Below are 23816 nucleotides of genomic sequence, written 5' to 3'. Positions count from 1 at the left end.
AGTTTCTGGGATTTATGCTGAGGAAACTAGAATTGGATTGTAGCTTGTTATGCAGATGGAGAGAAGCAATCCAGTTAAAGCATCTGTTGCTATGTAACTTTTGCTCCTGCATTGTAACTGCTGTTTGTGATAATGTCTTTTAATACAGAGTTGGGTTTGTGTCTTCAGGGTTAATGTCAGTGATGGCAGACATTAGACCAAAGAATGATTTGGGTCATCCATTTTGTGATAATTTAAGATCTGGAGACTGGATGATTGATTATGTCAGTAATCGTCTGATTTCACGTGCTGGAGCCTGTGCAGAAGTGAGTAAAAATACTTATTTGGTAACTTCAGGGTTTCAGATTGCTAGTTAGTTTCATTTCCAATTACTGATATTTTTTTTTTTAATTCAGACTGTCTATAACATATTTCCTAGCTCTGAGAGAGTTTGGAGCAGTAGGGTACAGCACAGCTGGGGTATAATACTGTAACAATATGGATCCTGAAGGCACTGGCTTTTGAACTTTGATGGATCAAATTCTAAATCTGTTGTGTTTTACTAGGTTGGTAAATGGCTGAAGGCCATGTTTGTGTACCTAAAGAGAATTCCACGTTACCTCATCCCATGTTACTTTGATGCCATATTAGTGGGAGCATACACAACGCTTCTGGATGTGGCATGGCATCAGATGTCAAGGTATGCTTGGCCTGTTTATCAGAGCTATAAAGGCATCTGGATACATCATAACTTTTTAAATTTTATCTGCTGGAGAATGCAATTTGAATATTTTCATAGTCCTCTAATGTAGGAGGGAAAAATTGGTAGAGAATTATCAAATCCATCTTCTAACAGTGATGGTTTGGCAGACTTGAGTGTTCAGACATCTATCCAGTGTTTTAATTTATAACTACTGTTGAGATTGCACTGTAGGAGGAGGAAACCCTAAGCGGGCATCTTTTTTGCCAGGCTTTGGAAGCTGTATTTTTTGGCTATAATTTTAGTACCAATGCAATGGTTCCTTAAAGTTCAGGTAATTAAGAAAATACCAGATTGTATTTGATGCCTTCTTCAACACTTCTTCATTATTACTCCCCATTATCTGAGCACTCTGCTTACTTTTTGAAATAACTTGAGAGTCTGCTTCTTTTTTTCTTGCAAAGGGAATGGAGACTCATTTCATGGAGGCTTCATTGTAGCTATGACTGTACTGAACAAGTCAATACTGTTTGATATGTTTTGTAAAAAACATTTTGTAGAATCTGGTATGGCTGTGCAATCATGGAACGTAATGCATTTTCCGAAAAAATGCTTGGAGATCAGGTAGTCAGGAATGGAGATCAGCTATTTCAGGGAATGCCTTAACAGGTTTTTTTTATTTGCACTTTGTGTAGATATATGTAAAAATATGAACTTTAAAAATACTGACTAGTTTTGACAAACTTTTGTTCATAGTAAAATATTTTTTATCATATTTTTGAAATCTTAGGGCTGTGTATAGGCATTAACTAAACCAAAACAACTTCTTGTTTTTAACTGTTTTGTAGAAGTACATGTTATAAACACTTCCATGGCAGTAATCAATTAAGATTTGATTCTTGACATTGGGCACCCATTTTAGGAAAACATGTGATTTACAAATTAAATCTTAGATAAAAAATCAGTTAATGCAAAATGCTAGTATTAGTTAATTGCTAGTTTTTTAAATTTCTTACATGTAATGCTTGTCATAGCCTTCTGTAAATGAAAAAGGGTACATTTTATAGACTGCTGTTGTTGAATGCGAAGTTAATTTAATTCTGTTGAATTACAGCTTTGTGCAGAATGGATCAACATTTGTTAAACACCTTTCCTTGGGTTCCATTCAGTTATGTGGGATAGGAAAATACCCTTGTCTGCCAGATCTGTCTCCTTCCTTACATGATGTTCCCTACAGGCTGAATGAGATTACAAATCAGAAAGAACAATGTTGTGTTTCCTTGGCAGCTGGTAAGTGAGAACAACCTTTAAAAAAAAAAAAGTCTTCCAAAACAGTTAAATTGCTTTTAGTAACTATATTAAAATCTTCTGCATCATATTTGAGAGCCATATGTCAGAAACTGTGTATAAAATGTAGCAATTTCACTCACTTTACCTTGTGTTTAAGGTAAATATTTGCTCATGTTAAAGGTATGGAAGTTTTCTCTAGTAGTACTCTTGGGGGTTGGGAAGGAGAGCTTTATATATCAATGCCTTGTTTAGAGACTTTTCTTGCTGTATTTGTTGTTACCATATACAGAGATCTAAAAAAATATTGTTTTCCTTTCCAGAAGACTTGCTTCTGGAAGTATAGTATGAGATGACTATACTTATCATAAGGGGTTTTAGTCTGTCTTTTATAAATGTGAATTTAAAACATGGATTGTAATGGAGAAACAAGAGTGAATTTATGGTTACACATTCTCAGAAAGAACCATTAGCAGACCAGAAGAACTCCTGATCTAAAACTCTCTCCAAAAGGAAAGAGCATAAAAGCAGTCAGCAAGTAGTATTTATACCTCCAAATGTTCTGCCAGCTTCTGGCAGTCTTCCTATGGGCATTTGCCTATGTCCAAAGTATTATCTTCTCTGGCTTAGAATGAGTTTATTTTGGTTCTGAGTTGGCTCATTCCTTTTCTGAAGCCATGGAAACTTTTAAGCATCCACAGATGCAGTGGCATCTCTCTCAGTGGAGTGCTTTTCTTCCTTTTGCCATCACTCTTGTGTAGCTTTATTGCTTTTAGTTTCTGGATTTTAATAACATTCCATCTGCCTGCTTCAGTGTTACCTAGAAGCACAGAGGCACAGTGTTCCCTTAAACTGGTCATAAAGATTAATTATACTGAAGGGTTTGGTTTTAAATATTCCTTTCACATACTCACTGGTAGATGTGCCTGAGATTTTTAAATTGTACACAGATTGTGATTCTCAAGTGCTGCTGCCATGTACTATAAATTTGCAGAGATGCGGAGGCCATATTTGAGAATTAGCAAATACTTTGTTAAAGTGACCAAGCATGCACAAGAGACTTCTGGTTTGCAACTTTGCCATTGGAGTTTCTGTTTAATAGATCATAAAAGGAAACAAATGGCAGAAAAGACAAGTATGCATGTCACAGTTGGAATGATTATGCCTTATCAGTTAGGATCATTCCTAAAGCTGCATGTTATAATGTCTGCAGTAGAATGTAGATCTCTAAGCTGCTGGAAGAGAGAAGCAAGATGTCTTTCACAGTGTCTGAGAACAGTCTCATCCCTTTATGCTGCTGAGATGCCACAACTCTCATGCATAAATTCTTTCCAACAAAATGTTCGAAACATAATTCTGATTTTTTGTTGGTTTTCTTTCTGTTTCTTTTAGTTAAATTTTAGTTAAGTTGCCAGGTGATTTAATAAAAATTAAAATGTCACTGTTAGTGGTATGAGAAATGCTTTTGTGTGATCTTGAAATTCTAGAAGACATTATTCTAGAATAGGATGTATTTATCAAGAACTCAGTCTTAGGAGATTGTTTATTTGAAATATCTTATCTAGGAGAAAGATATATGAGGATTAGTTTTTTTACTTCTGGATATTTTATACATGTGTGCTTGGAGAGTTCTGCTATATCACTTCATTAGATGAATAATGATGTTTCTTTTCAGGTTTACCTCACTTTTCTTCTGGAATTTTTCGTTCCTGGGGAAGGGATACTTTTATTGCACTAAGAGGGCTACTGTTAGTTACTGGCCGCTATCTAGAAGCAAGGTAAGACTGGCCTAGCCTTGGTTCTTGTTGGCTTTGTAGGCACTTAGAAAAAAAGCAATGCTCTCAAAACCTGAGCTGATGCACAAGATGTTTGAAACAGTTGATGGGCAGTATAAAACTCTAATGGCACTAGACATATTTGGGAGCTCCCTCTAAGTGGGATTAAAAATACTACTCAAACAGACTTTTACCTTCTTAACACTGATACAAAGCTGATGTTCTGTAGTTTTAACTCCAGCAGTGCTACTGTTTGTCCTTGAACAAAGTGATTGTTTCACTAGTACTTGCATCATTGTTGCTGAGCAATAATTTCAGAATTCTTTACGTAAAAACTTACAGTAGCAAAAGAGAATACTGTTCTAAGCAGAAAAGTGTGAATGCAGGTCTGTCTTGATTTTTTTGTAACTGCTAGTATTGGTCTCTTGATACTAGATATCAACTAATTGTGTGTTGTTACAATCTGGTAGCTATAAATATTTAACCTGACAAATGAGCCATACACAAGCCAGATGAATTTGGTATTTTGATTAATATTAATTTGAGTGGAGTTTGGCACATAATAGAAACATAAAAATTAGTTGGTGTAAATCAGCATATATTTATGCTGCTGTACATTTGGCCAACTGTTAGCTTTCTCATGCAGAGAGATCTGCAGTCAACTAGGATGTTTATTTTGCCTTTTAAAGCTAGTTGGAATCCATGTTTTCTGCAAGGTATGCGCAACGGTTCTCAATGAAACTTCTCATAACCTCAGTTGCTGTCACCTCTCTGTATTTTAATAGGAATTTCCCATCTACTCCTGCCCTCCGTCCCCATTCCACCCCACCCATCAGAATGGATACCAGGGTAATCATATACAAGGTCAATAAAAACCTTCCCTGTGACCTCAGTGGGATTTGGATTTAGGATCTATATCACTACCTATTAAAAAGCAAATTATCTTTTCCATATGAATAGATGATGTATATTTTGTACAAACTGACTTAAATGTATTCATGTTGAGGAATTTGTTAGGGAATGGGTGGTTTTTTATTGTAAAAGAAGCATGCTAAATTGAGTAATTTGTAGCTTTCAACAGCAAACTTTTGGAATCTGTCTTGAAAATGCTATTTGTCTTCTTGCTATTATTGTAACCCTGTATGCTTTGTACTTGATGCTTGGTCTAACAATGGCCTTGAAGGCAACTTAGTCAAGACTGTGATTTTCTTTTGTTCTAGAAACATCATTTTAGCATTTGCTGGGACTTTAAGACATGGTCTCATTCCTAATCTGCTTGGTGGGGGAACACATGCCAGATACAACTGTCGTGATGCTGTGTGGTGGTGGCTTCAGTGCATCCAGGAGTACTGTAAAATTGTTCCCAATGGATTAGACATTCTCAGGTGTCCTGTTTCTAGGATGTACCCAAGAGATGACTCTTCTCCTCAGCCTGCAGGCACTGTGGTAAAAAATTCTTCTAATTGAACTATTTAACAAAACTATAGTGTTTTAATGAAAGGATGTCATTTTTTTTCTAGCTACAGGAACCTGTTGCTATCTGTTGTTTATGGTGAAATTTGATTGTAGCACAAGAATTCCACATTTTAGGCACTTGTATCACCTGATTAGACCAAGTGCACGGAGGAAAAACAATTCCATCAGCTTCTAAATTTTTTTTGTTGTTTTTTGTCTTGAAAAAATGTTTATATGAAAAGTTGTATGCAATGTTATTGGCATTGTCAAGAATGCTACTTGAAAATGTTTGATGGTGTGGGAGTTGTTTTGGAATATTATATAAACTAGAGGTTTAAGAAATGCTTTCTGCTCATTTTTCATCTTGCTTTTCACATGTCATCCAAACATGTAATGAATCTAGGATCAGCCACTTTATGAAGTAATACAGGAGGCAATGCAACGACACATGGAAGGCATAAATTTCCGAGAAAGGAATGCTGGTCCTCAGATTGACCAAAAAATGAGAGATGAAGGTAACATACACAGAACACTTGCTGTGCAAAACAGAAGTTGATGAGTATATTTTGTATTTCCTTTTCCTCTTATTTTCTCTTTCTATTGAGCATTTTAAAAATATACATTTATTGTAACTAAAACTGTATTACTTTATATGTATATGTAATATTCTTGAAGTGCCTAAATAATAGCTTATTGTTAGCAACTGGTCATATGTTATGGTGCAAGTTACCTTTAAAATTTCAGTTAAAGTACAGTTGCCTTCAGAAACCTACCTCAGATCTCTTGTTGTTGTCTTCATGTTTATTGGGAAGTTGGGTTAGGGGTGTTGGTATTTGGGGTTTTGTTTTCCCTAAAAAAATGAACTTAACACCTGATATTCTTTCTTGCCAGGTTTTAATGTAACTGCAGGCATTGACCATGAAACTGGCTTTGTCTTTGGAGGGAACCGCTTCAATTGTGGCACTTGGATGGATAAAATGGGAGAGAGCGACAAGGCTCGCAACACAGGAATTCCCGCTACTCCGAGGTATGAAAGCCCTTGAGGAGGGCTTTTTTAAATTCTTTTTTTACCTTAAATTCTTCTGCAGAACCTATGAGTTCTATTGACACGTCTGAGACGTTATCTCTCAAATGTTCTAAATGTTTCCACCTACTAAAATCATTATGGAATTTTTTTCTTTATGCTGATTTGAAGTCAGAAGCTGTGTACTTGGGCAGGTGACGCCCATGGCTTCTGTCACAGTCTTAGCTCCATGCCAAGAGTTGACTTCTGAATTCTGGTAGTAAAATGTAATTTAGGAAATAGTGTATACTTGCTGTACTAGCAGGACTTTGTTATTCAAACTTCCCATCTGAGTTATATATTGATAATTGTGTTGTTTGAATACTTGTGTGTTTGAATTCAAAAATATTTACAGCATCTACATTTTAAGAGTTGAGATTAAGCATTTTGACATAGACTGTTTATTACGTGCTAGCAAAATGCTGCAGGCATCCTTGCTTGAATTTAGTACAGTATCATTTTCAAATAAATTGCCATCCATGGGTAAGAATTAAGGAAAATGTTACCTTGCTTGCCAAGTCAAGCATTTTAATTGGTAACCAAGAGTGGTTGAGGTACTTTCCAAAAGAGGCTGAGTTGGTGATATGAGAGAGAAAATTCTGTCAAGTACATAGTAAAGCTGATTGTGATACAATATGAAATATTTGCATATACTGATTACATGAATATTACCTGAAAAAGGAAGCAAGTCCAAGAAGTGCATTTAGTGCTAATTTTAATTCCTCACTTTTGACATGAGTAGTCTCTTATGGCAGAACTATTACCTAAGTTACAGAAGTGTGTGTGCTGTTGACTAGCTTTGTATTGAACACAGTTTTAACATCAGAGGACCGCATTTGGGGTTGATTCTTTTTTTATGTTCTTAATCACTGGCATAAAATTATCTTCCATTTGTGCTAATTAGCTGGGTATGATAATACCACTTTAAATAAGGCTGTTGGGCACAAAAAGATGATTTGCTATGCAGATTACAATCAAGTTCATTCCCTGACTGAGAAATAGAGGAATAGTAGGAAAATAAGAAAAAAGATATTGTCTAAATAAGAGACTTATGTATTTAATTGTTCCAGTTACTCATTGAACTTTAATAGCCTTCTTAAAGTAAATAATGAGGGGTATTTATCATTATTGTTTTAGAGATGGCTCTGCTGTGGAAATGGTTGGCCTGTGCAAGTCGGCTGTTCGCTGGTTGATGGATTTATCTGGGAAAAACATATTTCCATTTCGTGGAGTCACTGTAAAAAGACATGGTAAAAACAGGCACATCTCATCATTTTATTAATGGGGTATAAAAATAACTAAAACAATGAAACAGTGACCATATAACCTCAGAAGAAGGTTTAGGGGTAAAAGGGCAAAAACTTGAGAAAGTATCTTGTATGATCAAAATAATTTTGTTAGTATAAAAATTTATTAGAAGTTTATATTGTCTTCTCAATATTTCACACAGTTTGTTCTGTGGATTACAAAGGAATTTCAGAGTCTGAATACCTTTTCTCAAAATGGGTGTAAGTGATAAGGTTATTGTGTATTGTGATGATTGCATCATTCAGTACAAGAATGCAAATTAAAATGAAGCAGGACACTTTATTTTAGCTCTCTGTCCTTCCCCAAGTACTCATAACATAGAAAGCCCCTTGCTGGGAATATTTATGTAAATATCATAGCAAGTCCCTTATCTTTTGGAGGGAGTACTCTTCTAATCACAAAGTTACTTCAAGCTTAGCCAGCCCAAGTGAATATGTGCTCTGTGGAGACTCTGATGTTGCATTAGTCTCACTAGAAATTTCAGTGAGCTGTAGCTCCTGTGATCTGTACAATTGGCCTAAATGTAGGGAATCACAAACTGAGAGAGGTGCTCTTGGTCTGCTCCTGTTATATTAAGTGTCAGGAATTCAAGTAGCATACTTCTGCTGTTGTCACTGTGGCTGATTGCAGAAAATTAAAACCATCTATAATATCTTGCAGGAAAAGAGGAGATTATCACATATGATGAGTGGGACAGGAAAATTCAAGGACACTTTGAAAAGCTGTTCTTTGTCTCTGAGAATCCATCAGATCCTAATGAAAAACACCCAGATCTTGTACACAAACGTGGAATTTATAAGGACAGCTATGGAGCTTCGAGTCCATGGTGTGATTACCAACTCAGGCCAAATTTTCCAATAGCAATGGTTGTGGTAAGTGTGGGGGAGTGGGAGGAGAGCTTTGCACTTAAATGCAAGCTTAGTTCAGTTATAAAGAGAATTTTAAGGTCTGTCTGCATGGCATTCTATCAGGAACATACATTGCTTGGAATAACTTTTTGAAAGCAGCTTTTTTTTCCATGCTTTTAATATTCGTTCATCTTGGACTATATCCTAAAAATATATCAAGACTGGACTTGCCAATTTGCTGTGTTCACTGTATTCAGAATATCTTTCATGGCTAGGTCTGGGAGGCTGCTTTTCCCATCAAATTGGCTAAAAGGGAAGGAGTCTTTATCTTCATTGGATTTGTAAAGAGCTTCAGTAATGATATTTGTCAAGGGTTTATAAAATAAAATCAAAATTGAAAAAACTGGATACCTTCTGTGTTCTTGCTTACTCTGACTTTCAGGTTCCAGAAGTTGATTCAGTAATGCAAAAGTCAGGCTTTTTGTTGTCTTCTGCATTTGTATACGCAGCCTTATGTATGTATATGCACAGACATTATTCATTAAATCTTTATTATTTTATTAGGCCCCTGAGTTGTTTACACCTGAGAGAGCTTGGAAAGCTCTGCAGATAGCAGAGGAAAAGCTTCTTGGTCCATTAGGCATGAAAACCTTAGACCCAGAGTAAGTACAGTAGAGATAAGATCAAGTGGTAATTCCTAAAGACAATAAACAGAACAGTAGGAATTATTTGATGTAGGGCAGGGGTGGTGGTGATGGTGTGAAATCTTCATTTATACCAATGAAATAAGGCTGCAGGAAGTACTTCCAGAACAATTATTTTGAAGTCCATGTAATTGATTTCTTTATGTAGGCAGTGGCTGGGTGGTTTTGGATGGCTCACAGTAAGCAAGTCAAATTTGGTATCATACCAAAAATGTTGAATTTGCATCTTGGGACATAGAGTGTTTGATACAGTGTACAGCACTGCAGTTTGAGTAAAAGTAAAAGAGTAGAATTATGACTCTTAAGTCCTTTCAAGATGTTGACCATTTTCCTACAAATTTAAACTTTATTTGCAATTTCACTGTCAAGTACATAACTTATTGGAGACCTCCCTAACTTAACCATCAATAAATGTAAATGACAAGTGTTTTGGTTAATTTCTGTTCTCATTTTCTGTGTATCATTTTTAATTAAGACTTTGTTTGCATAATACTTTTCTTTTTTTGCAGTGATATGGTGTACTGTGGAGTCTATGATAATGCTCTTGACAATGACAACTACAATGTAGCCAGAGGGTTTAATTATCACCAAGGACCTGTAAGAACTACCTCCTTCAATTTTAGAGAAAGTGTAGTAATTTTTTCAAACCAACTGCTTTGATAATCATCTCTTTCTTTCTTTGCTTAGGAATGGCTGTGGCCAATTGGATATTTTCTTCGTGCCAAACTGTATTTCTCTAGGTTGATTGGTCCAGAGATATATGCAAAAACTGTAGTCATGATTAAGAATGTTCTTTCTCGCCACTATGTTCATCTTGAAAGGTAAGGTAACAACAAACACAGATACAAAATATTCAAAATACCAAGCTAGTGCTATCCACCATCCAAATGCATTTAACAGTACAGATCTACTGTATAAAGAGGATCTCTTTCCTAGATAGGAAGTTGACTGCTGTATGTGCAATTGCAGGTCTCAAGTCAGATTTCAGATACAGGTGAGATCTAGTGCCTTTCACAGGTTGCAGAATTCCTAGTACTTACCCATGTGAAGACTGGGTGAAATAAATCAGACACAAAAATTAGCATCTTATTTCATACAAGAAGTCAGTTTCAGAAAAAATGTCAGTGAGTTATTTTTGAAAAAAATCAAAGTATTTAAAAATAAACTTTGTAGAACATAATAGTTGAAGGGCAGGAAATGGCAGATTAAAATTGCAGCAGAAAAAATGATGTAAAATATTGTTAGATTTTTTGTGTTCTAAGTGAGAAAATTAAGATTCTGAAGCTGTCATACTAATAACCTTGGTTTTCTAAAGAGACAGAGGAACTTGCATTTTGTGTTTTCCCTCAAACCAAATGCACACAGTTTTTCCTCTTTTGCTGTCTATTTTAATTAATAAGGATTTGAGACAAACTAAACTAAACAAAACACCTTGCCCTTGATATATCTTCCATATAATCTGTCCTGCAGCACATGAAACATCTATTTATTTGTGCCCAAAAGAGTACTTCAGGATTCATGACGAAAGAGTTTGTGACCACACAAGGAAAAAAAAAGGATTTGTGAAGCAATATTTTCCCTTATGTAGTGTCTTGACCAAGCCTCTTGTTTGGTAGTATCAGAAATAACTTGCAATTTGGTAACACTCTTTGCTTTTTCTGTCGTATTAAAATAGCGTACTTTTTTTTTTTAATACTCTGTTTTGATACTTTGTTTCTGCACAGAATAATTAATATAGCAACAGGATTTATTTTTGTAAGCGTGCTAGTTTGTTGGAGGGGTTTTTTTTTCCTAAGGAGGAAAAGAAGGTTTATGTAATCATGCTGTCTTCCAGCCCTTGTCACTTTTTAGCAGGATAGTCAATTTAAAGTATAGTTTGAATGCCATTGTTATTTCATCTTCCAAATGCAAAACTACCAGAATGAGAAACAGGAGCAGCACACCAGCTGTGTAAGTTCAGCTATTATTAGTAGCAGAGAGTGTGCTTTGAAGAAGAGACACTTCCACTACAATTAACAACTGCAGGTGAAAAAAGTATTAGGTCTCAGTTATTAAAGGCTATACTGTGCTTGTAGAAGAGCAGACCTTTAGTCAAGCTTTTCAGTTTCCTACTGAGCTTATCTTCCAAAAGACTTTAAAATGAAATAATGAAATGTTCTTTTTTTTTTTTTTTTTCAATCTATAATCTAACAACAGTACTCATTTCTGTTTTCTTTTATCAGATCATCCTGGAAAGGACTTCCAGAACTAACCAATGAGAATGGGCAGTATTGTCCTTTTAGCTGTGAAACTCAGGCCTGGTCAATTGGTGTTATCCTTGAAATCCTTTATGACTTGTAAAAGTTTATTTTGATTGATTTGGTGAAACTTCTGTGGTCTTATTATTGGGCATAAATGAACACTTGGCTTACACTGCAAGGGAAATTAACTGTTTTGCACAATCACTTGTGTCCTGACTTTCAGAGATGCTGAATGCCAGCAGCTTCTGTGCCCTATAACTGTGTAGGGCTTAGATGTTTTGAAAATCAGGGCATGACAATAAAATAAAACTGCAGTGCACACTCGATGCAGCAACTTTTAGTAAGGAGCAATTTTAAGAATATGCACAAACTTAATTTTAAGTAGCTTTGGTTTTTTAGCCTTTTCAAAACAAAATCTTAATGTAAGAAAGTAAATTTTCTCCTTCCTGAGCTAAAAATAAGTTGCACAGCTCTTATGTTTTTTTTCTTCGCCTCTTAAAGAGTAAATGGATGTTTTTGCAAATGCATGCTTAAGGAGGAGTAGATTAACCTCTAGCTTTCTAAGTTTGGTATGCTTTTTGCTCTAGCACCATGCATGAATGAAGGCATAATATGTTATCTCTCCATTGAACTGTATAATGGGGATGTTTCTGTATGTGTTCAATTGAACACTCCACTAAACAACCACAGAAATCAAGTGTATGAATACTGTAATAAATCAACTTTTGAAGTTACATATAAAATTTTGAAAACTTTACGTTGAGAGTTAAGTCAAGCAATAACGAGGAAACATCCAACGTTAATCTGTCTTTAGATTTATTTAAATACCATGAGCCATATAGCAAACCTGTTTTTTCATTTATATCTGGTTTTCACCATGGCTAATTCAAAAGAAGTATGCATACAATGCACAGCCTATACGTTAGGGAAGGCCAAAGTGCTTGACTGCTTATTAAATTAATTTATTGAAGAGATAGGGTCACCTGAGCCCTTCTTTCTTGGGAAAATCCTAGCTCTGTTAATCAGGTAGAAATGCTTAACATAATGGAAAGACATAGTAGCCTACTATCAGAGAGGAGAATATGAGGCTTCTGGGCCTTCTGAAATTGCACCAATAACAATAAGCAAGCATACTGTGTGGTGTCCTTTGGGGGCAATCCAGTCAACATGATGCTAAACATGTTTCTTCATATTTGGATACCTGCATGTCCTTATTAAGTTCAGGGTTCACAAACTGAGAGGAGAGCAGTTGGTAATTCTCCAACTCTTCATAAAATTTTTTCATCTTAGTGCAATAAACAGGCGGAGTGAGGTTGACAACACCTCCCACACCACAAGGCAGAAAAGCAAAAGCACTATTTCTGAATGTTAGACAACATATGCTGAAAAAATAAATACAGGATGTAATTATAATGCACTAAAACACAGATCAAGGTTTTATCATGTCTGTACTTTAAAGTTTCTGTATTCTGTCTAAAGTACAGTGCACATGCTGTCTTGTTCAGGGAGATGTATTTCAGGTAGGTACTGTAAGGGCAAGTTAACCAGTTCAAGAGATGAATTGTAGCAAGTGGCTATACTCATATACTGTTTGTTTGAAAGGTTAATAAGGATTTTAACTCCCTTGCTCAAGTGTTCAGTCCTTAGAAGTTAGGAATGGTTAACGTCTGTATTATACCTGAACTTTTGAGCTGCAGTACATGGGTTGGGAATTTTTTATTTTCTCAACATAATGCATAAGAAATGTCATTTGATCAAAAATGTTACTGAAATGTCAGCTACAGATTATTTTTTTAATGTGCAAGAGGCATAGAAAGTATTTTTCATACTGCACTGAACTTTCCAAAATTCTTGATAATTATATTGAGGTTTCTGTCCTACTGTTTCACTAGCTTTACTGTTTTCCTGGATACTTATTTCTTGTGTGTTATATCAAGGTATGTTTTATGGCTCCTGTGGCTTGGAAAGCAGGAACAAAATAGCAGAGAAGAATTTGTTCTTACTTCATGAAAACATTTTAAAATTGGAAGTACAGCTTAAGAGCTATAACTGTTGAAGATTTCCACCAGGTGTCAAAATTATATTCATTGGCAATAACACTCTTTAAGTGTTGGGAAAAAAAACATGAGTAATTTTTCATCAAAACCTTCCTATTGCTATGTACAGATTGCTTTCCAGTTTTGCAACCTGCACTGCTGATAGAGACTGCATATTTGTCACTGCTAGGGTTTTTTCCTAATTTAATAGTAAAATTTTAAAGATAAATCACCACTGTGTACGCAAAAATACATATGTTATGAAACTTCTAAACATGCCCATTTATAATGTTGCTTCTGCACTGATTAGTTGAGCATAGTTTTAGTGACAAATATTTTAAATAGGGAAAAAATATTTATTGGTTGACTTTGCTGTTAAGTAGCAACAAAAGTAAGATTTAAGGTTATTAACTTTCTTGGGGGGGTGGTGGTTTATTGGTTTTGGGGTTTTTCTTTTTTTTTTCCTCAAAAAGCTACTCAACACTTTGTCAAGCCAGACAGTTTAAAAATGAAGATGGAAGAAAACAATGTTAACTCTTAACATAAAATGAGCTGATATCCATATAGATCAAGTCATTATCCCCTAAAAATAGCTGACTTATATTGACTGATCCTGAGCTGTATCATTATCATTTATTGTTTACACTCAAGGACTTGCCATAATGCAAGCTTATAATTGGTAAAATAGAATTAAACTAAATAACTCAGTAAGAACTGTGCATCCATTGTGTTCCAGTTGGTGCTTCTTGATCTATGTTATATTAAAAATTGGTTTTCCTCCCAATTGAAATAATTTAACTGTTACCAATGCTCACACAGTTAATAGCTCTTGATTTATTCAAAGATGATTAACTTGAGAATTCAAGTAAACTAATGTATCATTCTCACACTGCATGTTGTAATGTAAAATGGAAACATGAGCTTTACATGTCTGTCTATCACAGCAACCACTGATTTTAGAAAATGTCATTATTCATTTCTGAAATGCACAAAATAAAATTCTTTAATTCAGAGTTAACCTTTTCTTGTGATTTTTTTTAAAAAAGGTCAAACTTTGCAGTTGATGTTGCTTGTTCACTTCTTGCAGTTTACCCACAATGGAGAGATTGTTAACTCCTCAAGGTGAATGTTAAAATGTGCTAACAACACTTATTACAAAAATATCAACTTATTAGGAAAAAAGCATAAACCTGAGATTCTTATGTTGGTGTCAGTATCAGCTGCCCCATCTGAGTTGGAGGGGTTTGGGTTAGCAGACCTTCTGCTATGAATGTTTATATAATTTCAGTTACAGTATTGCAATTTCACTAAGACAACAGTCTTGATTAACTGATTTACAAATACCCAAGTGATGCAGTGATTAACTTTTGGAGTAAAACTCCTGTCACTATGGAGAAGGCATTTTCACTTCTCAGCTCTGCTTTGTAAAATCAAAGTCTCACAGCACAGGTGCCTGGTATACTGAATATGTTTTGCAGTGTCCCTATTTCATTCCATGCTTTATAAAATAGGATTTTTTCTAATTCTCTACTCAAGCATTTTCTTTAGGAATTACTTTATTATTCTATTGTATAAACTTTTAATAAGTATTCTTTTGAAAAAAGGGTAAAGAAATGTAAAAATGGCAAGTCGCTGAAGTGTTGGGGGGCGTTGGTAAGGTCAGAGCTGCCGCCTCAGCCCTCATGGCAGCTCAGTCGGGGAACAGAGGGATGAAATGTTTCTGGTGGCTGAAAGGTTTCTCTTGAAAGCTACTCTGGAGCTTGCGGATGGGAAGAGGACACTGGAGCTCTGCCCGCGTTGCTGTGGGAGGTGAGGCAGGGCCCCTCAAGAGCCCGCTGATCTCGCCACCGAGAGAGGCTTCTCCCTGCCGGGCCCGCGGGCACACGGCCCCAGCCCGGCCGGGGCCGCCAGGCCCTCAGCGGCGGGACAGGCGGGACGGGGCCTCAGGAGGGCTCTGCCCGCACCGCGGGCTGCGGCGGCTCAGCCGCGCTCTCCTGGGGAAAACTGGCGAAACCTGCAACAGCTGACAGCTTGTTTTGCTTTTTGAGTGTACCTGGAAACAGTTCCAAGGAAAGTGTACTTGCCCGTGAGCATCATGGGGTTTGTGCAAACTTGGGAGCTTGTACACCTGTTGTTTAGTGTAGCGGTACAAGGGAGGGATCAGCTGTATTCACATTCTGCTGGATTTGCCTGTGTATTTGGTATTTCTCAGAAGTTACTGACTAAATTAAAACAGAGGCTTCCCAGTTCTGAATTTTGCATCGAAGTGCAGGTGACCAAGTGGACCAATGGCCATTTTTAATGAGGAGTGTTGATCTCAGAGTGGCTGAACGAGGCACTAAGTTGACTTGTTGTTTTAGTCATAGCTGTTTTCTGCAGGGTCGGATTCTGAAGTAGAATTAATGTGTGGTGGTACAACACCTGAGAATAATATTGGAAGCAGACTGTGGCTAGTTGGGTGGCAGTCTGAGCCATCTGTGCTGTTCCGGGCTCTTGTGCAGAAATCTGTAAGCACAGACCCACTGGCCTGTGACACGTTTGTCTCATTGTGTACTACCTCCTTGAACCTGCTTCTTTCAGAAATCTTAATCTCTGCCATGTGTCTATTCTGTTTGCAACATTTCAGCCACAGGCAGCTGTTCACCCCATGAATAATAATGTCAGCACACTACACAAAGTTCAGTATCACTGACTATATTTGACAAATAATTAATAAACTTGTTCAATTCACTTAAGCTTATGCAATCTGTGAGATCCATGAGCACTTCCCTTCCCTTTGTGTGCCACAGCGATATCTCAGTACAACTTCAGACGGAGAGACTATGCTTCATAAAGTGCCTTTTGCAATGAGGATAAAAAATGGAAGAAGAGACTAATGCTGCAGCCTGGCAAGGGTCTTAAGCTGTGGACTCCAGATACTAAAGGAGGTAAGTTTTTCTGGAGTTCTGTATTTCTGAGTTCGGATTGGCAAGTAAACTGGAGCTTAATTTTGTGCAGTGGTGAGAAACATAAGATGACGTCTTCTAATCAGTTCTAAAGGAAGATACTTGCAGTCACATGATTTACAGACTTATAAGTACAATTATTTTAAAACATGATGCTCTAGAGTAGGATTAAATTATAATAGTGGGAGTCTTTTTAAGGTGATTTTTAGAGTCACAACCACATAATTTGAGAAAGCTGAAAGATTAATTCTTGCAAGTGACATCTCAAGGAGAAGGTCTCTACAAAATAAACACTCTTCTTTTGTGGGATACATTCAGGGGCTGTTTTTAAAATTTCTTTGTAATTTGCCTTATGGGCATTGTCTGTAAGGGTCCTAGGTGCAGCCTAGACCTGGAGAGGGGTACCTGTTTTAACATGAGAAATGGGTTTCCAAATGCAGGAGTAAGGCTCCCAGCTGCTTGTGTAACACCCTGAAGAGCGCCAAATAATGAGGCCATAGTGTCTTAGAGCAGTCGTTGGAGGGCAGTAGTGGGTTAAGTGTTGCCAAGATGTGTTGCAGTATTATGCCTAAGAGAACTTGGGGTAGGATTTTGAGGTTAGCTAGTGTGTGAATTTTGTGGATATGAATGACTGAATAAAGTGTCAGGGATGACATGTTAGAAGGGATCTTACTTGAATGTCTGGTAATCCCGGGACTAGCAGGGTGGGCTGGAGGTGAACACCTCAGTAGAAAGCTGGGGATGATGGGGTAAGAATAGTGCATCTCTATTATAGACAGAAATGAACATTTCCAGCCTGGCAGCAGAGGGTGGCGCCAGCTGGCCCCTGTGGCCCTGCTGGGCCGGGCCATCCAGCCCCCGCTCCCTTCAGGGCTCTGCACTCCTGCTCAGACACACTCGCTGTGCTGGCCCTTAACGGCTCAATCTCCTTTCCTTCAAAATCATAATAAAATATAAACATTTTTAAATGTTTAGAAAATGTTTCATTAATATATCTTCATGTGGGAAAAGTGGGAAAGTAATGCATCTTTGATGGTTCAGTGACAGCTTGACTTTTTAAAGGGATAGCTGGAACTAATTAATATTTCAGTATTGAAAGATCCAGTAATCTATTTCTCTGTTATTGCAAAGTTCAAGAATCTTTTTATCTCCTAAAAATGGGAAATGCTAGGATATGAAACAAGGTGTATGTTAAGCATTTATTTATTATTTGCATCATAGTTCATTTAATGCTTCTGTAATTGCTGGCATTTTTTTTCTGTTTCCTTAAATGCTTTGTTTATGCACAAAAAAAATTTAATGTGAAAACTGAAAATAATTCTGCCTGGACAATCTTTCACTATAACTGTGGGTATCTTAAGTATGTTGTTACATGGATATTTTTTAGTGGCAGTCATTGTGTGTTTAACGGGCTGCATTTTCTAGCAGTTATTCCACTTGAAGCCAGATGGGAACGCCCACATGTTCAAGATAATTTTGTAATTTGTAAAGCCTGTAATCAGACCTACTGGGACAGCTGTTCAAGAGCTGGTTTTGTTTTCTTGTAATGGCTGTCTGGCCAGCACTGCTGGAGGTCTCCCTGCAGGCCTCTGCAGGGCCATATTCATGTGTTTGGAGCAGTTAGGTTACTGCAGAGCTTTCCCAAGGCCTCCAGGCACCATTTGGTTAAATTTAAGCACCAGATGCTGCTTTCACCTGGTTCAGAGTAAATTTAGAGGAATTTAATTTCTATGCCTTGAATAATTGCAGGTTTGTTTTTGCATAATTTTGTCTTTAGACAGTTTATACACCTTTGCAAACAGCAGTTAAAAGCATAAATCAGGTGTAGCAATGCAATACAGTTGTTTATTCTGGGGTAGGGACTCTGTACTGTGCTGGGGTTCATTGTCACAACAGGTTTCTTACAGCAGTTTCCCCCTCATGCAGGTTTCCCCCTCCAGACCTTTGCTGGAGTCTAACAGAACATATTCTAAATTCTGCTGTTGTCCCAAAAATCTGGTAAAATTTCGTACTTTGGATTTATCAAATTGCTGAACACATTCTCTTCAGGAATGTTAAAAGCAAATAAAACCTCATTGAGGATCAGGGGGCAGGAAGTGATGGTGGTAGCAGTAGACAGGTGTACCTCTGGTTATTTCAATCGTGTTTTCAAATAAGACCTTATAAAAATTCCTTCCTAGAAGCACTAGGATTTGGAAATTTATACCTGTGTAATTAGAAAGTCTTGTTTTGTCTGTGCTGGAGGATTGAGCAGAGAAGTCTGAAAGTTATAATATTTAAAAAGTCAATGTTTATTAGTTTAGTAACAGAGATAAGAACTCTTCAGTTAGGTAATTGAGCATTTCTTCCAAATTTCAGCAGATACTTTTTGTTGGTTATGAAGTCATTGTTCTAAACTGGTTATTGATGTTAAATGTCATCTTGCTTCCCATCTGTCTCCCTGGTTTCATTTAACATAAAAGGCTCCGTGCAATTGTGGGGAGTGGGTGTTTCTGTGTCTACTGCCATCCAAATTATAAAGCACCTCAACATTTCCTTAGAGAGAGAGCTGCAGTATAGCTCTTTCAAAAAGAATCTCTTGGAGGGCAGAACCCCAGTGTTTGAATTTTAACTTAATGTTTGACTGTCTGAAGAGCAACCTTACTGCTTGGTGGTCAGTGAATCCTTCAGGAAGGTCAGAAATGGGTGATGGTTGAGGGTGGGTTGTGACAGAAAGGGAGAGGGACTTCAAAGTGAAGAGCCAAGAGAGACAAGGAGGATGTTTCCTCACCTGGGGAGTGTTTCAAAAGGAGGAAGCAGGAGAGAGAGGAAGTTCTGATTTCTGGTGTGTCTGCATGCTGTAGTACAGCAAAAACAATGGAGAGGGGGAAGCTGCAGTTTACCTCAGTCTGGGCCTCCTGGCTCATCTGTATGACCCTGCGTTTCAGTGGAGCAGACAGCACAGCCACAGGGCTCTACTGCTGTTACACCAAAATGCAGCACTGCCCTGACCAGGAGCTCTGACACTGAAGGGAAGAGCATCTTGAGGAACTAGTTGTAACCACAGATGAATTTCCAAACTTATTTCAATTATCACCTGGTTTTCACTTCTGAGCACTAGAAACTTTTGAAATATTGAAATTTCATGGGAAGGAGAACTCCTGTAGAGGCTGAAGAAATGTTTTTCACTTGGCTGAAGTGAAAAATTGGCATTATTTTGTTAGCCCTATTTCCACCTCTTCAGCCAGTTCACTATGGTGTCTTAAAGCAGTCTCCTTTTATCTATCTTTCACCCTTCTTCAGCATAGCTAAAATGCTACTGTGAATTTCACCCAGAAGTCATCAAAATCCCTGGAAATGTAAGTACTACATCAGACTCAAAGTTTTTATGTGCTTGAATGTAACATTTTAAAGTCTTTTGATGTCATATACAGAAGGTAACTCAGAATAATAATTGCTATAATAGTATATTTTGTCTCATAAATTTAATTCTCAGTGTACTCTATTTAATTTGCTATAATTATATACTCAGTGTGCTGCTAATAAATACACTCTTTCAACATGTATCTGTTTGATGTATTTATATTTTCAAACATGGGGTAGGCACTACATCTTTAGCATTTTTCACTATGAATGCTTTGTTAAATACCATGTTATATTTCTTTTCAGGAAACTGACACGAGGATGCTTTGAAATAGGATGTTAAGTAGTTGTGACAGAGATTAGTACACAGCACTCACACTTGTATGTTTCCAGTGCTATAAATTTAAGGATTGCTCTGAATTAACTGGAGTAGTATGTAGGTGTCTCTGTGCCCTTATCCCGCCTTCTTGGAAAATTGTGATTGCTGCACTCTGAGAACTTTTGGTGGACACACTTCTTTTTGGAAAGTTTTTATCTTTGTTTCTTGCTTGGTCATTTTCACTGCCCCTCACAATTAATAACTACTTTCTGCTGAAAATAAGAATGCTGGCAACCCAAAGCCTACTTAGCTGAACCTGTCTTCTAAGCTAAGAACCATTGATTTTGCTGCCACTGTCGCATGTGATTTCTAAATGCTGCTTCCATTGCTGAGGGTACTATTAAAAAAAATCCTCCTGTTGCTAACACATGGATGAGGAGTGACTGATAATGGTCATAATTTTAGACAGCAGCAAGTCCAGCAGAGCACTGACATTTAAACACAGGAAGTCCAAAATTAGTTTTGCACCTGTACAGTGTTAGTTCTGCCTGCTTAAGTCATGCCCACAGTGCCCCAGTAACACTGATGTTTTGTCTGAGCACAGCTCTTCTCAGGAGCTGCTTCTGTCTGCCCTGTTGTCAGGATCCACCTGTATGTGCTTGATCTGTAATCCCACTGTACATTTGCCAGGGATTTTACAGCACTTCACACCATGCCAAATCTCACCATGCTGTTAGGCAGACCTGCAGGTCTGCCGTGCCTTTAAATTGCACTGCCTGTGCAATTTAAAAATAAATACTAATCTCCTACAATTTACAGTTCCTTTGTTCTCACATCTGTCATATCACGTGTTTAGCCTTCAAGAAGCCTCACAGCCTATGCTGATGTCTGACCTAGCTGTATACAACAGCTTCTGGGCTCTGCTTCAAGCATGGTCTGCAGATTGAGTGCTGAAATGTGTCACAAAAGTTTCCAGAACATCATCACATGGTTTCATACAATGGAACAGCTAAATATTCAATACCTTTAGAGATGTTATGCACCATGCCACGTTCTGCAGAAAATTACATGGCATATAGGAACTAATTCATGAAAGTTGTGTCTATGTATTACTTCTAAGCAGGTTGATTTAGAAGCAATTCCATAATTTATGTCTTTGGATGTGTAGACCACAGGTTTATCTACTACTCTAAAAAAACACATTTCTATTACAGTTACTGGAAACCACACACTCCTTTGTTTTACTTCCACATCAATAGAGAAAGCATGGGAAATATTAAAAAAAAAAACCTAAAACAACCCCTCTTGTTTCTGTGAAGCTTATATTTGAAGTTGAAAGTATCTAGTTCCACTGCTAAATAATGTGGACTAACTATCTATGAGATGTATGTTCTTCCTCAGGTACTTCTGACTTGAGATGTGTTTCCATTTTCTTTTTACCCTTTTCCTATGCTGTTTTGCAGCCCTTTTCCTATGCTGTTTTGCAGCCCTTTCTTCATTCTCAGTTGTCCTACTTTGCTTGAAGTAATGTTGGGAACTAGTTCAAGCACCTTTGTGGTGTGGGTGTTTAACCCTTTCACAGCAGAGCTGCAAAGGCACATTTGTGCCTCAGCAGTGCACATGGCACTGTGACTGTGGCTGTAGCACCTGGGATAATGTATTTTCTTGAATGGCTGTGGAAATTCTCCCTCAGTGCTTCGTGAATCAGTACAGAGTGGTGAATCACTGCAAAGTGGTCCTTAGACAACTGACCTTGAGTTGACTCTCCCAAATATTTTCACTTACTAAACCTAATTAAAAGATGCATTAAGGATATTTATATTGCTGTGTCTCTATAATTACAGTTGCTGTAAGGATGCTATTCTTTTGTGAAAGGGTGATAAGATGTTAATAAATAGCCTGTCTTTCATACTGAGGACAGCATCATACTAAACTTGAAGGTCTTTATAATAATGGATTATAGTAAATTAATACATCTCCAAAAGGAAGATTATGTATCATAATTGTATTCAAATGTATCACAAAAGAATAATGCATTCCATAAGGAATTTATTTAGTAGATGGAACATCAGATTGCATGAACCCAAGAAAACTTACTTGTCAGTCCTCATGAGCAGAAGTCTCCTGATTGTAGTGATCTGATGATCCCAGGAAGTCAGGGCAGTAGATTCTTAGTGCAGAGCAAAAATTAGAGGACTAATAATTTAATCAGTGGGACATGTTACACAGTACCTGATTAGCCTGGCCCTCTGTATGCCCAGTCACTACAGGTCTAGCCCAGCAGGGTGGGATTCTGTACCCACCACAGCCTTGATGGTCAGCAGCTTCTCTGTGGAACCATTTTAACAAAAAAATGCCACTGAAGACCAGGAGTGGTCTAGACCTACACTCCATAGGAGCATAAAACATTAGATCAGAAATATCATGGAGCTCAGTTTCTGGTTTTGCCCAAGTTATTTTGTATCTCATGAGTATACCAGGCTTTCACATTTCATATATTCCTTGTTTTATATTGTGAGCTTAACGTCTAGTGCATCTTGCCCTACTGGTAGAAAGCTCAGTGGCTCTGACTGTTCCCTCCATGAGAGTCACCTCCTTCTCCTCCCTGACCTCTGGCTAAATGGAGGAGTGGATTGCTAACAGAGGAATGTAACACTTCCAATTTGCCAGGTAGGCGGTAATTGCTGCGTTCCAAAGAGGTTACCACAGCAACCCCCTCAGAGATACACCTAGGGCACTCTGCTTGCAGAGTTTGTTAACGTTATAAATCATGCTTAGTGTATACTTGGTATACTTTAACTTAGCTATTTCAACTCCAAGGAAAACACAAATAAATAGCTATCTGTTTTCTCAGGTGACCAGCTTCTCACATTAGTTTTCCCTACCAGTACTAATAGAAAGTAATTATTATGATCTCAGCCATTTCCTTTTCCTCACCTTCCTATTTTCCATTACACAACTATAATTATTATTGATTATACCTAATTAAGATTCATTGTGCTTCAAAGATTTAATACTTGGTCTTTGCCTCTAAAAGGTGATAATCTTACATTTAGGCTTAACATCATGAGTAACACAAGAGACAAGGGGAAAAATCAAATGCAAGGACAAGAGCGACCACTTCAAAAACACATTATCTTTTCCTTAGTTAATGAGCTAGTTATCTGTAATTTAGTAAGTGTAAGTTCAAAGCATTTTCTTGACTAGTATATGGAAGGGAATAGTACTAGTGTGAATTTTATTTATTTATTGCAGAAAAATATGCTCTCTTGAGGGCAGCAGTATTTTTCTGTATAGCACACGTGCACTTTACTGGTTTTTTAAATTGCTTGGCTTGTTTACACACTAGGGACTCCCTTTTTCCATGGCACGAAAAGGTACCCAATGAGTCATGTTCCCTGTAAATAGGCATTTTTAGATGCCCATCCCTCACCTGTTTGCAGCCCTTTGTGGTTAATTCAGTTAAATTCTGCATTTTCTTCTATATTCTTGTCTTTGTGTGCACTTTATATCCAGGGTTATGTGACACTGAAACAATGACAGGACTTCTTAAGTTGCATTCCCGTTGTCCTCCAAAACAAAATCTCCTCTTCAAAATACTAGGACTTGTGTGTATTCTCATGTTATTACTTTGTCTACGAAGTCACATGCCATTGTTAACTTTGTTAACATTTTGCCTTATCTTGAAAAAGGGAGACTAAAGAACCTGATTCTTGACCACTCAAGGAAAAAAAAAGGATTTCGTAGTCTAGTTAAAATTATGGCCTATAGGAATGAGATTTTTTTGGCTTGGTCTATAGGAGTGAAAATTTTGG

General features: G+C 37.2%; 1 protein-coding gene across 2 annotated transcripts in view; it reads left to right on the top strand.

Moving 5' to 3' along the window:
• Window positions 1–14408, top strand: part of AGL (amylo-alpha-1, 6-glucosidase, 4-alpha-glucanotransferase) — a 34193-nt gene extending 19785 nt beyond the window's left edge. Inside the window, exons 22-34 of one of the 2 annotated variants that reach the window (XM_058029795.1) lie at window positions 169–305; window positions 546–679; window positions 1794–1969; window positions 3642–3744; window positions 4962–5187; window positions 5600–5711; window positions 6088–6223; window positions 7397–7509; window positions 8228–8439; window positions 8980–9077; window positions 9629–9716; window positions 9807–9940; window positions 11342–14408. In XM_058029795.1, the coding sequence (XP_057885778.1) occupies window positions 169–305; window positions 546–679; window positions 1794–1969; window positions 3642–3744; window positions 4962–5187; window positions 5600–5711; window positions 6088–6223; window positions 7397–7509; window positions 8228–8439; window positions 8980–9077; window positions 9629–9716; window positions 9807–9940; window positions 11342–11459 (1787 nt within the window). In that variant the 3' untranslated portion in view covers window positions 11460–14408. Of the gene's footprint in view, window positions 1–168; window positions 306–545; window positions 680–1793; window positions 1970–3641; window positions 3745–4961; window positions 5188–5599; window positions 5712–6087; window positions 6224–7396; window positions 7510–8227; window positions 8440–8979; window positions 9078–9628; window positions 9717–9806; window positions 9941–11341 lie in introns of those variants that run through there. The other variant, XM_058029796.1, reaches the window with a different exon arrangement.
• The last annotated feature ends 9408 nt before the right edge of the window (window positions 14409–23816 follow it).

Source organism: Melospiza georgiana, chromosome 9, assembly GCF_028018845.1.
Source record: "Melospiza georgiana isolate bMelGeo1 chromosome 9, bMelGeo1.pri, whole genome shotgun sequence".
In the NCBI taxonomy this organism is placed as follows: Eukaryota; Metazoa; Chordata; class Aves; order Passeriformes; family Passerellidae; genus Melospiza; species Melospiza georgiana.
This window is presented reverse-complemented; position numbering and strand designations above follow the sequence as displayed.